The sequence below is a fragment of the Seriola dumerili genome, unplaced genomic scaffold (genome assembly GCF_002260705.1).
Source record: "Seriola dumerili isolate Sdu_G_001 unplaced genomic scaffold, Sdu_1.0 BDQW01000052.1, whole genome shotgun sequence".
Lineage (NCBI taxonomy): Eukaryota > Metazoa > Chordata > Actinopteri > Carangiformes > Carangidae > Seriola > Seriola dumerili.
This window is the reverse complement of record NW_019174307.1, coordinates 19,751,962-19,772,106: the sequence shown is the minus strand read 5'-3', so window position 1 is coordinate 19,772,106 and position 20,145 is coordinate 19,751,962. Positions and strand designations below refer to the sequence as shown.

The window sequence follows — 20,145 nt, the reverse complement described above, 5'->3', positions numbered from 1 at the left end:
AGTTATGTAAAGAATGAAAAAAGGGGGCTTATGGATATACACTAAAGCTGTCAAGTAGCAGCACAAATAAAATATTGATTAAACTCACTGACCATTGCAGCTTTGTCCTTTATCTCACCTGAGACCATCACCAGAATATGCTCGGGGAGACTTTTGGGATACATTTGGGAATAACTTAACAGTAATTATATACTGTAACTTTATAGTCTTGTACAGGCATTTTTTTTTTGCGCTAAATACCTCAAATTTGATGCAATCTCAGGACACAATTATTTTATACAGAGTTTTTATGACAACATTTATAAAACATTTAGTTGTTTTGTTTCAGAGTAAGACACGCATTGCACTCAGCAGTAGGTGAGAGACTAAGCTTTCTGTGGCACATTACAACAAGTCACATAGAAGAGGACTAGTGGAGTAGAATGAGTCCATGCTCTGTCATGAAATCAATTATGTTGTACCCTGTGCTGCTGTACTGATAGTCTGTACAGTTTTGCCTTTGAAATAGTAAAAGTGATTGTTTTACTACATCACAAATGCTGTTGCAATCTGAATGGTGTAACAAAAACAACCTAAACACACACACACACACATATATATATATATATACTTTTTTCTTTAAATAAGAACTGCGCTAAGTAAAATACTCTCTTTTTCATAGAAAATAACACAATGTTACAATGGTGTATTTACAGTAGGGCAAGACAATGGCGATACTGTATATTTCCCCAGCATAGAGTGTGTTTTGCTGTGCTTTACGCCTGTGATTTAATGCCCTGCACACCTGCACAAATCTATTAGCCTGCATGGCTGATTAGATCTCTGATGAGGTTGCAGTGTGGTGGAGTTTTACCAAGTAAAAGAGTACTGCACAACACGCAACAATAATGTAAATCTTTGTCTCCACAAGCCAACACGTCTTACAGAATATTAAAATCACTTAAAAACATTTGTGTTTTGAATCAATAGTTTCTATTTGATAGCACAAATGTTTCCATGGATTGTGATCCAAGCTGGGCTGCACAACTAATTTGTGCAATAGTTCCAACATTATGTGAAATATGCATATTTGCTTTCTTTCAGAGAGGTTATTTTAGCTTAGCATAAAGACTGGAAGCATGGGAAATGGCAAATCTGGCCCTGTCTCAAGACAACATAACTCCCTGAATAAAACAGCAAATCATAATTTTTATGTTTCTGTCTGTGTACAGGTGATATACAGCATGCCAATTAGCTTTACAGGTGGGGGTAGACTTTTTAATTTTGGACTAGCTCCAGTCTCTAAGCTAAGCAAGGCACCTCCAGCTCAGTAATTTAACACACAGACATGAATTTGGTTTCAATCTCCTCCTCTCACGCCCTCAGAGAAAAACAATAAGTAAATTACCCCAAATGATGAACTTTTCCGCAAAATAAATGTCAGGACTCATTAATATAATGAGTGAATGTAACGCTGTTTATAGCGACGGCATGAGGTACAACACAACATAACTCTTAGAGGGTTTTTCCCCATCAGAGGTTGAACTCGACATGTTCCCAAACAGGACACGGCTTATGAGTCTACAGAGGGGAGATTCCAAGTTAGATTAGTCAGTCAACCAGTCTCATTGAAAACCTCCTTTTCTGGAAACTAGGATTAGTATGTATTTGTGTAATACGTTACTACAGTTATTACAGCTAAAGCTTATCTGATATATCACTGGCCATGGTAATCCATAATATCTTGTTCCCAGGCAATCTGTCATATTCCAGTTTTCAACAGTGTTAATAAAAAAGTTATTTTGCCTTTGGAGCAAAATAATCACAAAATACACTCCAACAGTTACAACAGAAATGTTCCTAGCACCATAAATATGCTTAACAGACAAATGTTTTTATGTTTTTGCTTACTACTCAAATCTTGTTCCAATTATCAGAGCCACGATTTGATAAAAATCCAGAACCAATAAGCAATATTGGAAGTGAAATTAAAAGCGATACAATCTAAATAATACCCAACACTAATGATCAAGTATGTATGATCATCAATCACATGAGCAAAATATTTCACCAAGTCCCTAGGACTTCTATAAGAGAACAAAACGTCACACACTTATCAGGGATGGTTTCAGAATAGAAATGAGGTTAAATCATTAATTCCAGGTTTCATGCTGGAAACCCTGAATGCAATATGTTTTCTGCTGGAATAAAAGGAGAGAGAGGAAGCTGGCTATGTGCTAAAGAACACCATCTATGTTCTTCCGCTCCATAACCACGAGGATATCTGCACTTCATTTTGTTCTGATCATTATCTAACTAATGAAAACAGAGTTAAGCTGCTCTTGAAATGTTTTCTCTCTTTCTCTGACCCATTTTGTTGCTTTCATAAGACAGAGAGGAAGAAAAGATTAAAGGAAATACTACAAAAAATACAAAGATCAAATAGTGACTGCGGCAATTACCAAACTGCAACAGCCTAAAATATGCAAAAAGAAAATATACCAGTATATAAATAGGCTAAAATTCAAAATGAGTAAATGATACTGGACCCCTTTGTTCTGGAGAGCAGGGAAAAAGTAGTTCCTGTTGTGTACCAAGAAGAAGAAATCCAGCAGATGTCTTTCCAACTCGATTGCACGCAGTGAGAAAAAGTCATTGTGCAGGCTGCCAATGGGCCAATAGCTGTTAGTTTACAGTAATTCTAGCGTCACATAATTCAGATGATAATTAATGACAGACATGTTTTCACAATGTTGTCTGAAATGTCCTTATGTAACAAACAAAACATCTGTGTTTGATCCCGTCTGTAAAAATTCAAGTTTTTCCACTTGGTTTAGACAATAGTTTGAAATTTCCCTGCAGGGATTGAGGGCATGTGGTACCTCAGATTCTTCCAGAAGTTTCTGTTTGAGCGCAATTTGGTGAGTTTGTTGGTTCCAGGAGACGATTTCTTCCACTTCAGAGCTCCTTGTTTCCTCTTGATGTAGTGAAGAGACTCTGGCAGGTGACTGTAATCCACTGGGCCATCTGGTAGGATTGAAGAGAACGTTGACCATATATATTAAAATTAAGACACTGAATGTATTGAAATTGTATTCTATTTAACCTTCACAATAAGTAGTGAAAAAAATTGAGCATGTTTTATAATAGCACCTTTCAGAGGTCGTGGCCCTTGCAGTTGCTGGTGTAATGCTCAACTTTGAGACTTTGATCATAAAGTAACAAGCCCAGAGGTTTAGACCCGCACACTTGTTGTAGATGGATGAAAAATGAAAAGGAAACATTTCTTATTTTTAAAGGAATGGTCTTGGGAAACCACTTATCTGCTTTCACACTTAGTCTTCGATGAGAAGATTACCTCTCTCTTGTTTGTGCAGTAAATATGAAGCAACTATGAGCAGTTGTTTATCTTAGCTTAGCTTAGCTTAGTTTAGCATAAAGACTAGAAACAGAAGCAGCTAACCAGACTATTTCTTGGCTCTGAGCAAATGCTAGGCAACCAGTGGAGACTAGTGGAAGTTACTGGTCCTAGCCAATAATCAGTTGAGCACATAACCCTCCATAAAGCAGTGACTTATCTTTCTTGGTACAGATTAAACAAGCAAGACACAAAGTATTAATTAGTGACCTTTAAAGGATATAGTAGGTGAATTTTGTTAACTTTGGACAGAGCCAGTTTAGTTGTTCCCCGCTGTTTCCAGTCTTTTTGCCAAAAAAAAAGAAAGACATAACTGCTTTCAGTGAGATTTGATGGATGGTGCATTGAGGTTTAAACCACTGACACTAAGCTTCTTTTATATTTAAAACTGGTGTTTGGTGTCTTAGCGTTTTTGAAACATAAAAAATACCACAGCTGTCGGGTATCAGATTGGTCAATACTGACATCCTTACACCAAAAAAGAAAAAATAGGGTAAGTAGGAAGTCTAAGGAGGCAGTGCAAAGTTTCCATCTTTCCTTATCCCTGGGTGTTAACTCTGACTCTTCTGTGGTATGTAATGCAGATTATAAATTACTTTAGAAGAAGATAAAATCTTCTTGAAACCTTATCACCTTCATTCTCCCAGGAGATTTTTCCTCATGCCTTGGAAGTTCACATTCATTTGTGGGATAATTAAGTTAAGATTAGAAGTTTCGACAGGCTCAGCCAGTTCCTAGTAACCAAGATCTGACCCGGGACAAGAATGGAGCCAGATCAAAACTATCTTCAGTCTAACTGGGTCTGGTTGGGATCACGTTCTTTGCCACAAGTCTCGGGTCCGTGTTGAATGGCTAATATCAAAGTGTATTCAAGTGGACTCAATATCAGCTCTGGTTAGGTGATGCATCAGAATCAGCACATGATGAAAGTGAGACATAGTGTAAATTGTGAAGTGCATTACATTGATTCAGATGTGTTTCCATACTTTTAACCACTGGTGCCGTCATTGTTGGTGCTCTCTCTCTGTATTGCTCTGTTCAGATTGACCATATTTGGATTATTCTCAGGTCGACACATCTCAAGCAGAGGTCCATGAAGTGGGACCTGTAAAGATCTCTGCTTGTGATGCCTTTAAAGCACTATCCGTAACTACATCTGCAGGCTAGTTTGCCACATTAAGCAGCTTTTTGGACCCAAAAGGACTTTTGGAATCCATATCTAACAATGGTAATATGTTCACTTCTAAGGTGGATGCGGGCTGCTGCTGATGCATTAAAGTGCATCTTCATAACATTACTTTACAACGTCTAATGACTTAAACACTCTCAGATTTCTCTTCTCTAACTAGGCACAGCAGAGTCTGTCCTTACCAATTTCCACCAGAATCACTCGGGGCTCGTTCTTGGTCAAAGCATCATAAATGCCGATTTTCTGTTCATAGCACAGCTGGTTTTGGTCGTCACATAAGGGTGAAGCTTCCACTTCTTTGCCATCAGCACAGGATCTTGGCGCCAGTGACAGTATGATTATCAGTCTGCGGCATTGGTGCAGTGTAGCAGCAATGGCGTCATGCACAGCTTTAAAAGATCAAACGGAAATTAAGCAAGATATGAGTGCAAGGTGAAATATCTGCAAACTGAACACCATCTTAAAGCAGAAATCATACTGAGCAATTGTAGAAACATGACAAAATACAGTAAAAGAATAAAAGCAGAAGTGACAAATTACGATTATGATTACCTACTTTTTAAATGTCTGCTAGTTGATGAAACTGATGGCTTCATGACAGGTAGTATGTGTGTAAAATAGTCACTAACAAATTTACTGTAAGTATCCATCATTTGTCGTTCTTGGTTACTGTACTTTAAGTTACAAAAGCTCTGATATATTCTCAGTAACAAATGTACGTGCAAAGCAAGGCTAATTCTGCTAAATATTGCTGCAGTTCCTATGGTAACCACTAGAGATCACAGATTACATAAGGTGCCTTGTGGGGTTTCCTTCATCTCTTATGGCACTGTGAAACAATGTGGGTATCTGTTGTTGGTATCTGTTGTTTGCAGAGAACTGCAGTGTAAATGTGTGGTGCATGGAAGCAAGCAACCAGAAGGTAAACAGGTAGAGGTAGATGAGATAAGCGATTCAGACGACAAGGGCACACACAACATGTTCTAGTGAGAAAGATTAAACATAGACATAAATGTGTTTCCACAAAAACTCCACAAGGTGCCTTTATCACACCAGGTGAGGTGTCTGCTACTGACCATCTCCAGGGCAATTGTCCCGTCCTCTGATGTACAGGGAGTAGCCATGTTTTTTCTCCAGCTCCTCAGGCAGCATCTGCAGAGCAAAGCTCGCCGTCTCAGCTGAACTCAGGGTGTCAGGATGGAAGAAGCTCACGTAGCCATCGTAGAGCTTCCCATCTGAAGCTGTAGAGAAGATAGCATTGTCTCTGTAAAGCTTCATGTAACAGCCAACTCTTAAACAGGCAGTGGAAAATTAGTTATAAAAAATACTTTAACATTACTACTTTGCACCTAAGAATATATATTATATTGCACCTATACCAATATATTTAGAAAATGTGTGGAAATATTTTCCACACATTTTCTAAATATATTTTGTATATTTAGGATTTTATGAGTTGTATCTCCTAGGTATTCCCTATTAAGGTGTAAACAGAGTGAAAATGGTAAACATTTTAATGTTTTATACGATGAAGACAAGTGATACTTTATTGTTTTCCCTGGTCATTGTGTGAACAAGAGTTTTTTTTAATTTGTAAGTTTTATCTGCCACCAAATGTGGTTTCTTTTCATGAATGGGTGATGGTGATTGTTGCTTCAGCCATCATTGCGTTTACAAGACAAGAGGTTATAATATGCCCTCTGAGCAGCGCTACATCTTCAGGGCAGATTTGAGGATACAGTGAGTTGCTATCGGAAAGTGACGAGACAGGCTGAGGCTAGCTGGTTAGCATGCTAACTTCCGTAGAAGAAAAGAAGTGATTGAGACCAGAGTTTGATGCTGAACTCTCAGTGTTTCTTCTAGACTAATAAGTAAACAGCTGTTAATGCTAACATTAGCTATGTAGCAATAGCAAAACTTACAAATAGTGTGGAACAAAATTTTGAACACCAAACATTTTGACTAACTTTCCAACTCTTATGAAATTAAACCATTTTTAGTTTTATGATTTTTTTTATTATTGTTTTATTGAAAATGGCTATAATTAAGATATAATTACGTACCAGCTGATCAGCATGTCCTGCACCACTGGTGGCCATGATGATTTTTGATCAGGCTGACTAATCGATAATACCGGACAAGACTTTTGATAAAACATAACTTGATTTGTTCAAAACCTTCAATCGTGCCTCCTACAAGGTGTTTAAGTGTTGAAGTATCTTCTGGTACATGTTGTAGATTTGTGCAATAAAGCAAACAAGTGATTTCTTGACAGTGCCCAGATTCCACACAAGTGCACGTACAGATAAAACACTGACCTTGTTTGGAAAAATGTCTCAACAGTCTCCTGTACGCCAAAACCACATCTACTTTAAAGAAGAGGAAGGCTGCAGCCAAGGCTAGAGTCGCCAAGGAGGCAACGAGGCAGAGAGCAACACTGGTGTAGAAGGCACTGTGGTCAGCTGGAGACAGGAGGAGGCAGACAGATTACAGTCATTGGTTTAACGACATATAACAAGTTTACTGGGAATTCTTTCAGGAATTATTCATCCTGTGGAAATATTTCCAGGCAACTAACTGCCTACCATATTTCCAACACAAACGCAATTACGTTGTTAAAAAACAACATTTAACCCTTAAAAACATCCTTAGAGACTCTGGTCCATATTACACAATGTCTTATTCATTCATTTTCATCAATTGATCATTAATATTAATATCTTTAATGGAACGCAAGAGTGTGCTTTTTTTCTTATTTTTTCATAGTATGCAGGTAGCAGGTAATAGCAGGTCAGATTGTTTTCCTGTTTCCTCTTATTTTGTCACTGACCCCATAAATTAAAGTGTAACAAAGTACAATATGTATCAAACATAAAATATAACTTGCTAAAAGTTATCAATAATTTCAGAAAATAATATTTTTGCCATCAATAAGGAAGTAGGAGAAAACTAATAATGTCAAAGGGGGGGTTTCAGTATTGTTAACAATATGTTCTGAAAAGGTTTTTTGTGGCTAAACATGTGAGACAGTCTTTAAGACAGATGTAAGTAGGAATGCTGATGCTGAAACCGATGTTAACCGGGTTAAACAACAAAATAAAACAATGTCAAATATAGAAATAAATGGTTACAGAGCTTTTTTGAGTAAAACAAGGCTTGGAACAGTAAGATACACAATTTAGCAAGTATGCAGACACTCTAACAAACACCCAAACATCAGGTTTCACAAACATCACATCACAAGTGATCGCTACATCTCATTCCACAATCATTGGCATTAATCTGCTGCTTTAACAGCCTTCACTTTCCTGGTTGTTGAACCTGCCTGTCAGAGGTCAGGGCTCTAGAAAAACCATTCCTTTATGCATCTGGCTTTATGTAGGGGGGCGGTGGCACTGTCATGTTGAAACAGGAGAGAGCCTTCCCTAATGTGTTGCCAGAAAGGCTGTAGAATTACAGTAAGATTCCCTTTTACTGGAAATAAGACGTAAACATTTGGTGGTTTTGATTTATGGATATTTACAAAATCCTTTGAAGCATTTTCTTGCCTGGCTTTTAAAAGGATTTGATTTGTGATGACATTTGTTTCACTGATTTTAGGAGTTAGTATTTATAATTTAACATATGTGTTTATGACATTAGTTCAAAACAGTTTGTAAATGTGTTAGATTTTGGCCATTTCTGTAGTTCCCTGGGTTGATATTGAATTTGCTTTTCCTGTAAAGAGAGGAGAGGAGTGGAGAGAATACCTTCTCGAAGCGTCATCAAGCCGGATACCGCTCCAACTGGGTTGCATACATGGCAATGAATGGGGACATTCAGGAACTGACAACGAACTTTGGAGATGGACAGAATGGACTGACCATACACCTTGCCATCAGCGTGAAAACTAAAAGGGACAGGACCAGTCAGCCCGTCAAACAGTGTATCAATCAGTCAGTTAATAAATCAGGCAACCAAGCAAGAATGTCATGAAAACCCTCTGTCATCATTGCTTTTGTTCTGCTTTGTTCAAAGCTGCATTTGCAATATTTGGCAACTAGAAGGCAAATAATCCTTTTTCCAAGAAATGTTTATGTGTTTGACTTCGAGATGGAGATGGCCGCCCACTCTGAGTCTGTGGCTGCTTGAAGTTTGCACTGTCACCAAGTGCTTGTACATGGTGGGAATTCTTGGGCCTCTGTAATCAGTATTATAAAGAGTGCAGTCTAGAACTACTATATCACATGCCTTTAGATAACATCTGTTGTGATTTGGCTCTATATAAAATAAACTGACTTGACTGAACTTGTTTTGCTTACATAACCATGTAGAGTATAGGCTGAAACAGGAAACAGAGACTCACTATGACCAGGACTCCTCGAGTCCTTCGTACTCGTCAGCAAAGATCCCGTCAACAAGCCAGTACATGGAAGTCTGACTGTCCTCGCTGTTGCCTACGTAGGCTATACACTTCAGCTCTGCTCTCATACCTGGTCATCAGTGAAATTAAAAAACAAAGCAGCTGTCACTCTACAGGATAAACATAAAAAACTGTTTGACTTCACTGTCATTTGTTATAGAATTCAGTCCAGTGAAAACGTTTGACAAGCAAATCTGGAGAAAGTCTGAAACCGAGACATGTCAAAGCCCTCATATCTCCTGAACTGTTGACTTCTGACAAAATCAGGCCCAATTAATAGATGACACACCCAATCCAACATAATTTGATGCAAAACTGGACAAGTGTTAAGGTATCCTCGGCAATGCTACAGATTAGTTATTCTTAATGGCAGCAAACGGCAACACTTAAGGCCTAAAATAGCCAGAATACCTGCATGTTGGTGTCAGTACAGACTATTTTCATGAATATTTACATAAAGCTGAAATATATTGTTGCAGTTCAACCAGGGTTCGAATCACAGGTTTATAAATATTATATTTCCCATATTCATGCCTAGATCTTGTACTACGATTTCAGACACCCTTACAGTGCACTGTACCATTTCTAGACCTTGATGTTAGCTGCACATCTTGTCTGCCTATCTCACTTGCAGAAGTGGCTCATGTCCTCTGTCTCTGCGTCTGCGCATCATGCTTTAAGTTACAGTTTAGCCAATTAATGCAAGCTAGCTGATAGTGCGACCTTTCATTTCCAATGTTGGCTTAACATTTCATTACCAATACAAAATGCCATATATTATCTAATTTTAGCAAACACTGGTGCTCAGTCATGAGCAATGAGACAATGGAGGATTAGTTGTTGTAAAGATACGTTTTGACATCAATATAGTTATTATTTCATTTTAATAGTCTTTTTATGGCTGTGGTGGTTTAGGTAGTTAGATTTTATGCCACATTATACTTACACTACACAAATATTGTACTTTCTACTCCGCTTGATTTATTTGACAGCTTTTACACCCTTTTTTGTTAGATTTCCACTTTGACATCTAAAAAGCTTGTTCAAATACAGACTGGGACGCTTACTTTGTCAGCCTGAGAAAGGCTGAAAGTAGGTAGTCCCAGGACTCTTTCCAAGCATGTGGTTTGAATATACCAGTGATGAAGCCAAGGGAGAATTGCTCCATCCTGCAACCTGCCCTAATTCCGCAGGCACCTTTTACGTCATTGTTAGAAGTGTTGTTGTACGCAGTCACACAAAACTCACTAACCCTATTAGCCTTCTTTTAGTTTTAGCCTTCTCACAGTTTCTAAGAGCTAAATAGAGAACAAGACATGAGTAATACCGCAGTCACATTTGGAGAAGATGACATATTGTGAAGTCATACCCAACAGATGTAGACTACGTGTGTCACTATAAGGTGTTGATTATAATTTGTGAGAAACTGTTACTTGCCCACTTCGACCACAATCACTTCCTCTTGAGGGTACGCCATCATAGGGGGTTTGATAAACTCATCTTTAAGGATTACAGACAAATAATCAATGTAACAGAAAATAACACAGCACAATATAATACACTCTACGAAAAGTGAAGCAATAAGAAAAAGACAAATAATCTAAGATGAACTTTGTGGGAAAGTTACTTTAGCTTTGAGAATAGAATGACTGATGAGTAAATAAGAATAGCCTTCAGAAACCATAGTTTCCCTGTTGCTGTGGCTGTCTGCAACGTCTTAAAATGATGAAGAGAGCTTTTACAGTCGATGAAAGTGTCATTTGCACAATAGTAAAAGTGGTCTCTTGATGTAAGAAAAGAAGTGTTAAGACGATAGAATAATAAATAGTTATCCATCTGGATGCAATCAAAGTCACTAAAGTGATGACACTAATGACTGACAGTACATACCGTTGTTAATAGTCAGCTGGATGCTGCGTGCAGCAGTGTACTTCCTGCCATCTAAGCTAATGTCTACCAGGCATGTGTATATCCCAGCATCCTTCTCTGAGACTGGAGGCAGCCTCATGTTGCCAATGTCATCCACCAAGATGGGCTCCACTGCGTGGCAGTCCTACACACAGAAACACAGACTGTAATTATTCTTTACAGTGTACAAGCGAGTGCAAACTTTATTTTGTAGAGCACTTTTCAAAAAATTAAGTTACAAAGTGCCTCTTACAAGACAAGAAATAAAAAGCCAACAAAAATAAAGCACATGATCTTAAATTGAACAAAAGTCAGTAACATAAAATACATTTTTAGGAATTTAGACAATCCAAGTAGTCTATTTAGGGATTTGTAAATAACTGTAATTCCTTCCATAAGTGGATGTTTGTGTATGAACAAATAATGAATGACAATATACTCAAACACAGTTGTAATAATATAGGAGACATTACAACTGTTAACAAATACTGTATATTGATAAACAATAAAAAAGGCCTTAAATCATTTATAACTTAATTACTTAGTCTTCTTTTTTATGTGTATGTGTGTTGTCTGTCTTTATCTCTTTGTTAACCTTTTTTTGTTATTGTTTTATTGTTTCTATTTGCTTTTGTATAAGATTGTGCTCTACAAATTAATTTGAACTTGAACTGCAAGTGATGAAAACATGCATGCAGAGAAACTTTCCTGAAGAATGTGAATAATTAACAGTCAGGTTTTCTGATGCTGTGGCACAGTACTCTGTGCTGCTTGATGAAAGATTGGCTGTCAGTTGGAGTATTTGTAATGTGCTGTATGGGCCCCCTCCACATCCAGATGTGTATCTACAGCAGCATTTTTATAGCAACCAATAACAACCATAAACAGCAGATGGGGGCAGATGGTTTGTTCAATTTTCACTTACTGTAGATCTCAGTTCCTGATGTGTACAGTAGGGGGCAGTGTTGCATTAATCAAGCCAGAATACGTATACAGGACATTGTGTAGAAATCAAATGTTTTGTCAACCAGAAAAAAGCAATATATTTACACCCCCGAAAAGGAATTACATAAATTACTCAGGACCTACTCTGTTCTTGCCATCTCTGTGCTTTTACACTAATCTTGGAAAGGTCCCATATTTTATACTTTTCCTGTGTTTTATTTGAACTGTTGATATCCATAAGAACATATATTTGTGGTTTTAAGTAAAAACCATCTCAGTGTACTTTTACATCTCCTCTCTCAGGCTTCTCTCTCGAGCGAGAGACTCTGAGCCTCTCTTCTGATTGGCTGACTGTTTTCGAAGTGATTGAATAAAAATATAGCCGGTAAACACTCAGAGAAACTAAATCCTGCGTGGTTGGATGGTGGGTCCAGGTGGGCTGGACATGGGGCATGGCTGAGAGGGTGACTGCTTTGTTGTTACATCACAAAGTCACATGGACATCCCCTTTTATACAATATGGGACCTTTAAAGGTGCAAGCTTGTCTGAATGAATAACACACTTTCTTTGTACTCAAAACAAACTGAACCAGGAGCTACATCAGGCAGACATGCAGTAGAAGAAGACATACAGTATAGGGCACAGGGATGCATCATTAAAAAACAGCACATGAATGTCATGGGGTTGTTTATACCTTCATCCATCGTATGGTCCTTGTGTTATTCAATCTGAAGATCTCTGTCTGTTTGCAGGGAAGACTTCCTCTGACTTCCTGGGTGATGGATATGGTCTCAGGTGTATCAGGACACTCTCCAGTGGACACCGACACCCCAAATGTTATCTTTGACAATCCAGTCTCGTCCCTAAAGAGAGGGAGATAAACAGTGACAAAGCTGCAGAAAGGCCAAACTCAAGCTCTTTGGAACAACAGGGTTATCAATACTATGAACTAATCTCTATCTCTCCCTATTGTCAAGGGTAAAGAAAAGGAGCTATTATTATTATTATTATTATTATCATAAACCTGTTGCAATTTATTACTCACTCCCACAACCTGTGATATAAACTTAAATGTAATTCCAGACTCATCTGTAAGGAGTTTAAAGTTTAATGCCTTGTTGCTCCAAATGTGAAGGAGACCCACCACAAGAAACAAATGCCCCTCTTATAGTTTATTTCTATTAAAGGTGGAAATGGGAGCTGGGCCTGTATCACATTTCTACTTTTTTGTTTTAAACACTACATTTTTACATCAGTTCCATAGCTTCATGTCCAACTTCCCCTCTAAACAGATGTCTAAAAGTGAAGTCAATTAATCAATTACAGATGTTAAAATACTTAACAAAGGTGCTTTGAGTTTTTCATACAGTCAGGATCAGATGCAGTTAAACCTACAAAGTTATAGAGGAGTTTCTATACCTTTTCTCACAGGTGTAGGTTCCATTATGGGAAGTCTGTACAGGTAGAAACCACAGTGACCCATTCCTGACTTCCACACCACTGGGCAGGCTTAAGTTGTGCATCCCTGCTCTGCTCCAGGTCACATTGGTGTGAGCATCAGCAGTGAGACATCTCAGCAAAAATAGGTAGCCAGCACTCACATGGTAGGTGTCTGTCTCCCCGCTGTGGTCTGGATGTGATAGTGCAAAGAGAGACCAGTCATTTCTCATTCAATGCTAGGGGTAAAAACTTGAACATATAAGACACCAGTATATATACACGACATGAGCAGAATTTCTGGAGTAAACGCAAGCCTTCAGATTTTTAAGTGTTCTCTGACACAAACTAGCACTTTGCATACAGTAAAAGAAGGTATCACAATCCTTAATGTAAGTTTAATCCAACCTCTGCCGGAGGTTATGCATTCAGTACTGTGTGTTTGTTTATTGTTTATTTGTTTGGCAATTAGCAGAATATCTCCAAAACTATCTAACAGATTTTTGTTTAAGTGGTTGGGAAGTTCAGTGTTGGGTCAATGAAGAACTGATAGCTTTCTTGTGTAGACAGCACCACAGTGAGGCCAATTTTATATATATATATATATTTACATATATAAAAATAACTTAATGTTTTGTCCCAAGAGTTTTTAAACAAAACATTTTCTGACATTTACTGATATCAGAGTAACAGAAGATTGTATGGCACATGGAGGTGTGCTCTCTGACCGCATTGATATGAGGCTGTTTGCATGTTTATGTATATTTTACACTAATAATAACTTTTCTGCCGACAAGTGAGCAGCTTGAGAGAGAGGCGACAATGCTTATTCACTTTTTTTTCTTCATTAATAGAAGATAGATGTAGCAATAGAGTTTATACTCGGCCTTAGAGAGGATCATCTGTTTATTCAGAAAGTTTGAAATTAATCATCATGTACAGAACAAGACAGAGGACGTTTGTGATGTTAAAAAAAAACCGCTACATGGACAAAAGCACGAGGCCTTGTAGCCAAGGCAGGAAATTAAGGGTTTGCTGCCAAAATGTCAAAATGACATCCCTGCCCACACACAGAAAAGTTGTGACGTCAAATGACTGTTCGGTGACACGCTTATAGAGCAGTTTTAATCCACACTTTCAGTTGTAAAACTTCGAACACCACACTAACCCTGGAAACAACCATTCAGATGAAAGTGACAATTAGTTGATGGCCTATGCTGACAACCTAGTTATTTGAATAACAATACGTGATTTATATAAAAAAAAAAAGTAATAAAGAAAAGAAGAACATTGCCAATAATAAAAAAAATGTAAAGTCCGTTATACTGTTTTCTTAAGAGGTACTGTGGCCTTTTGATTCTTTATGAGCTCTACACCCTCATTTACTCATTTCTGGACACACTTGAAATGCCGCATTCATGTACAGTTGGAAGAGTGGGAAGAACGACCATGTTCTTGTTACTACTACTAGAGCGGTGAAGTCGCAGCTTTACAGAACCATTAAAAAAAGGATAAAGGGAAATCTAGCCTAAATTAGCTTTAATACTTGATTTTTTGAAATGGTTAGTTAAAGTCAGATGTACTGTATGATATGGCCAATTGCCTTTATCTAAATCGGTTGTATTATTGTTATTAGGCATTTCTGTTGTTTTTCACCGGGCTGGAGTCATCAGTTTTACGTTTAGTAGGCAAACGGATATTCCCGCTAGGGTGATCGTATTTAGGATCTCACGTGAACGCAGCATTAGACAGATTGCAAATGGCGGGCAACTTCAACCGACGATATGACAGTAAGAACCGGAGCCAAACTCAAGTTGGTGGAAAGAAACCAAGTTACAACCCTGACGAAATAGAAGCAAATGAAGAAATATAAAATACAAGTTGTAAAAGGAAGTAAAATCGCGCAGTGGCTACAGTGCTGGAGCTGATGTCGATGCTAGCTAGCTAGCTAGCTGCTAGCTTAGATGGTGCTCCCCCTGTGAAGACTCGTTTTCGAAGGAAGGAATGTCTACTCCAAAGAATACCAAGTTGAGCCCTGGGGTTTAATGTGGCGGCTCTTCACAGAAGAAGAACCAACACAAGGTAAGACCGCTGACTCTTTTGCCACCTGCCAATGTTAATTGCTGACTTGTTAGCTTGTTTGATTAGTGTGTTGGGGGTTACACGCGGGGCTGCGAAGTTTTGCGTCCCTTGCAGGCAGGTGAAGTTACACAAATACTCCTGACTCTACAAAGTTTTATACCGAAAGAAAAATATGTAAAAGAAATATAGAAGTGATTTGTATTGTGATATATAATAGATTGTGTTTTTGACCGTCCTTTCCTTTGATTTGATTTATGATTTGCGCATGTTATTTGGTTGCCTTGACAGTTAGCAGTACCCTCTCTAATTTTTATTTTGTCTTATTTTTATGTTTTCATTTTCATCAGTTGTCAGTGGTTAGCGTCGTAATATTTGTTCACTACATGAAGTTTTGGATTGATGAAAAAGACTTGTAGGGGACAGTTGGTGTATTTCAGGTTTTTGGAAGTCAATAGATGTCCAGTATGGTAGTTGATTGACTGCTGTGCACCTTTTAATGTTCTCCATCATATGATTGTATATACTGAGTAAATCCTGTATTTACGCATGCAGGTGCTTATGAATGAAGCCTCACCTATAAATGCTGCACATGTACAATGCTGCCATTTGCACTTGACATCTGATATTTAGGTCGGTATTGAAAGTTGCTCTCCATTGTATGTTTATCTGTGGTGTTTTACAGCTCTAAACATTGGACAATCTGGAGTTTGTGTTTCTCTTTGACCTATATACCTGTCGCAAAATGAATGATTGAATTATTCCTATGTCTTGCATCCATCCACTCATTATCTATACATGTGGCCAGGGGTGCTGGAGCCTATCCCAGCTTACATTGGGCGAGAGGTGGGGTACACTCTGGACAGGTCGCCAGTCTATCACAGGGCTGATGCACAAAGACAGACAACCATTCAGGCTTATTTACACCTAGGGGCAGTTTACAATCTCCAGTTAACCTGCATGTGTTTGGGTTGTGGGAAAATTCAGTCAGTTGACTAATTGATGAACTGATTGTTTCATCTCCACTAGGGCTGGGACGATTATCCGACGTAATCGACGTTTTCGATTATAAAAATTATTCGACGTGGAATTTTAGTGTCGACGCGTCGTGTAAAACCACACAGGGTAAATGTTCATAGAACAAAACCGGAACTTTCTAATGGGACCGTTTATATCCATCGTCTTTGGTTTACCCGGATACAAGCGCAGCGCAAAGGCTGGGACAACGCGGTGACGTAATTGAAGGCATTGACTACGTGATTGATTTGCGTCTGTGTAATCTATTTGAACAACATGGCGTCGTCTACCAGCAGTACGACGGAGCGTGTGGAGCAACACGCGGCAAAAAAGGCTCGCACAAGGTCCTCCAAAGTTTGGGAATACTTTAATCTTGTAACCAATAGTGCGGTAGTCTGCACACTGCAAAGTGCATCTTCATTTGTGTGTGTGTGTGTGTGTGTGTGTGTTGGACGGGGCAAATTGTTATATTAAATGACTAACTGGAAAATAATTGCAATAAAATTACTGTTAGGTTAATAAAAAAATAATTGTTAGATTAATCTTTAAAGAATAATCGTTTGGGACAGCCCTAAACTCCACATAAAAATGTACTATAAGGGGTTGTAAATTATATCATAAAGTAACATGTTCTGTGTAGCAGAGTTTGCAGTACAGTTTACAGTATTTTTCACATAGGCTGTCATGATATTATAGGTGCTGTGTGATTTGTCTAGTACAGTGTATTTTGCTGGATTGTCAGCTACTGTGAGTCCTGTCTGGAGGTTCTTCCAACAGTGAGGAAGAGCTTTGTTTGCCAATTACTTCCACAGATTTACTGTAAATCCATTATACTGTTGGTGCAGTTAATTGTTGTCAGTGGATGTAGCACACTAACCAGAAATTACGTTGCTGCCTGAGATAAAACGCATTGTGTTATCAGCTTATTGCACCAGTTTAATGCTGTCAGTAAGATTTACAAATTGAATATTGCTCGCCAGGTACTTCAGCACAACCTAGTTAAGAGAAATTTTAGTTGGCTTTAGTTTTCCTCAAAACCTTGAACCTTGCTGGAAATATCTCCCTCCTCTTCTGTATTTTTTTGACGAAAATTGAGATTTTAAAGAACTATACATTTTTTGCTCAACTGATAGCAGGTGAACAACCCATTACTTTTCTTCTATGTCAGTGTTGACATTTTCTGTCTGTAATGCAAATTCTGGGCTTTTTTAATTTGATGACAGCAAAGCTTGCCAATGCAGTGTTTTTCTTGAGTTGACTCATCACTGATGTCAGAAAATCACTGTATGCTTCAGCAGGAAAGTTTTGAAAATGTTACTTACTTTGTCCTTCTACATGTTATGTGAAGAAAATTAAGTAGAAAAAATGTCTTTTAGTGCACACTGACAGAAAACTTGACCAAGCTGTATTAAGCTAATGTAATTGTTTTTTAAAAAAAATATATTTTGTAGATTTTTTTTTATAACTTCTGTCCCCTATTCAAAGCTGATGTATATTGTGTAACTTAACACTTAGTCATTCATTTCCTTTAACACACTGCTGACATCGTTCAGGTAAGGGACTTCCTGGAGACTCAACCATAAAAGTCTCATAGTAAATGTTTGCCGTCTTTGACCTATTTTAATCAACAATAGTCAGGTTGAAAAACCCACTCTCTGAACACATGTAAATTATTTTATGTCATGAGGCAGATGTCATGCATGTGGTCTGCTGTTTGCTGCTCACCAAGCAAGATGTATTTTGCACTGTGACTGAGTAACTTTGTATCTTTTCAGAGTGTCCTGTCATCATTGTTACTTCACTGATAGCCGATATCAGTGGTGAGAAGGACCCAACCTTTGTCTCAGCTCTCTGTCTTACAGTACCTAGTTTAGCTGGCACTTTGTCAGAGATGTGCTGCTGTGGATGAGTGTGAGAAACGGGAGGTGTAACTGACATATCGCCTTGGAGAACCTATCTGAGATGATGATGATAAAGTCACAACACAACATAATTAACAGTAAAGGATATAAGTTATACTGTAGATATTTTTTTATATGTTATTATAATTTGAGCATATCTTCAACATTAACTTTCCTCTGTGCATAAACCAGATCTTTAATCATTGAGGCGAAGAGAGTGTGTTTATGTCAAATCACAGTTGAGTTATGAAAAGCAGAATGCAAAAGTATAAAGCAGACCGAGCTGGTGCTGGAGGAATTTTTTTCAAAGGTACCAACATACAGGAAATACACAACACAAAGCAGATTTTAGGGTATTTTAGTCTGTCTGAATGTGTTTATACAGTTCATAAGTATATTTTTTCTACCTGAACAATAAATGACCAAATGATGAAAATCAAATTCCAAAAACTGCATTAACCATGATAGTAACCAAGATACTATGCATTAGTATGCATAGTATCTTGCATTAGTATGCATAGTATCTTGGTTACTACATGCAGCAAGGTAATTAGATTTCTCCCTGGCTCCCGACTTTACTTTGGGAGCATAGCTTGCTTATTTTGACTGCATTAGTGATAGACGATGCTGTCTTGGCCCTGAGGTCCTGACTTTTTTCTCTGTTTTTTGCTGTGTTCTCTGTGTGTGTTTGTGCGGGAGCAGCCTGACAGCACAGTGAGAGGACAGCCAGACAGACTACAGTTTTCCCTCGCAGTGCCAGTGTGTCTGGATTTAACAAATGGTCAAATGTTCAGTGTGGAGAATGATTTATTTAGACTTCTACAGGATACTTTGTGTTAGTTTCAGTGTCAGTTGGTCTCTTTATAAAGATCTCTCCTTTCACCCAGTCGCTCAGAAATCAGCCATCTGGAAAAAGTCGACTATAACCTTGTTAATTAAGTATATGTAAACGCACTGAAGGATTGAGTAGAACAGGAGAAGAGATGTTACAACCTACTCGGTTTTCACCTTGACGATAACCTGTACTTTTTTATAAAATGACAGTATCACAATACAAGATCCAGGACATTTGTATTGTGACTTTTGTCTTGATTTCAGAATAGTTAGACCCATAGTGGTGCTACATACAACTGAGAAAGTTTAAATTGTTAGTCATGTCACAAACTGCTTATCTTATTGTCTTTTATAGGAAACGTGTTATGAAAGCAGGCAGTATTTGCTGGGTGTCTCACTTGTGAAGGAAACTCCGGACAGCTCAAGCAGGTTTCTCAAGTGCTTGTAAAACAAGTTATAAACAGGAAATGCTATACAAATGTTGCAACATAGGCGACGTGTGCTTACTTTCAGTTTATTATTTAATAATTGCTGCATAAATATGGCCCCGTCTTAGGAGCTTTATGTCTGAAATCTACAAAACAGTTCATGGTTTTCAACTTCACCTTTTTTTTTAAGTCTGTCTGGGACAATATTGAAACTGAAAATGCTCTAAACTAAGAGTCAGCCAATAATTTAAATAAACAACTGGACAACATTTTGGTGTTATAAAGTTCTTGTAAAGCAACCAGAGTCAGGTTTTTGGAAATTATTTCCAACAGCAGAAGCTTTTCTTAGTCTTTAAAATCCTCAGAAGAATTGTGGTGATCAATACTCACCGTGCGCCACAGAAAATCTCAGATACAACAGTGCAGTCAACAAATAGACCCATCCTGTCACTGCCATGGTTCTCATCTGTGGGATTTAACAGGTTACATTTCATTAAAGCCCTGTATGGTTTCTCAGTCATGGCTCATGTTCTCTCGCTGCACCGACTCTCGGCAATAAATAAGGCTTCTTGACACATTTCCTGACAGGTCTCTGGCTCGAACAGAC

General features: G+C 38.1%; 1 protein-coding gene across 1 annotated transcript; it reads right to left on the bottom strand.

Moving 5' to 3' along the window:
- Nucleotides 1-237: 237 nt before the first annotated feature.
- On the bottom strand, nucleotides 238-20,145 carry LOC111218165 (interleukin-1 receptor type 1-like). The gene is made up of 11 exons (XM_022740316.1): nucleotides 19,929-20,145; nucleotides 13,262-13,472; nucleotides 12,537-12,705; nucleotides 10,879-11,041; nucleotides 10,426-10,488; nucleotides 8,932-9,058; nucleotides 8,336-8,475; nucleotides 6,905-7,048; nucleotides 5,663-5,827; nucleotides 4,769-4,975; nucleotides 238-3,006 (listed from the first exon to the last, which is right to left on the bottom strand). The coding sequence occupies exons 1-11, from the start codon at nucleotides 20,002-20,004 to the stop codon at nucleotides 2,813-2,815; spliced, it is 1,659 nt and encodes a 552-aa protein (XP_022596037.1). The 5' UTR covers nucleotides 20,005-20,145; the 3' UTR covers nucleotides 238-2,812.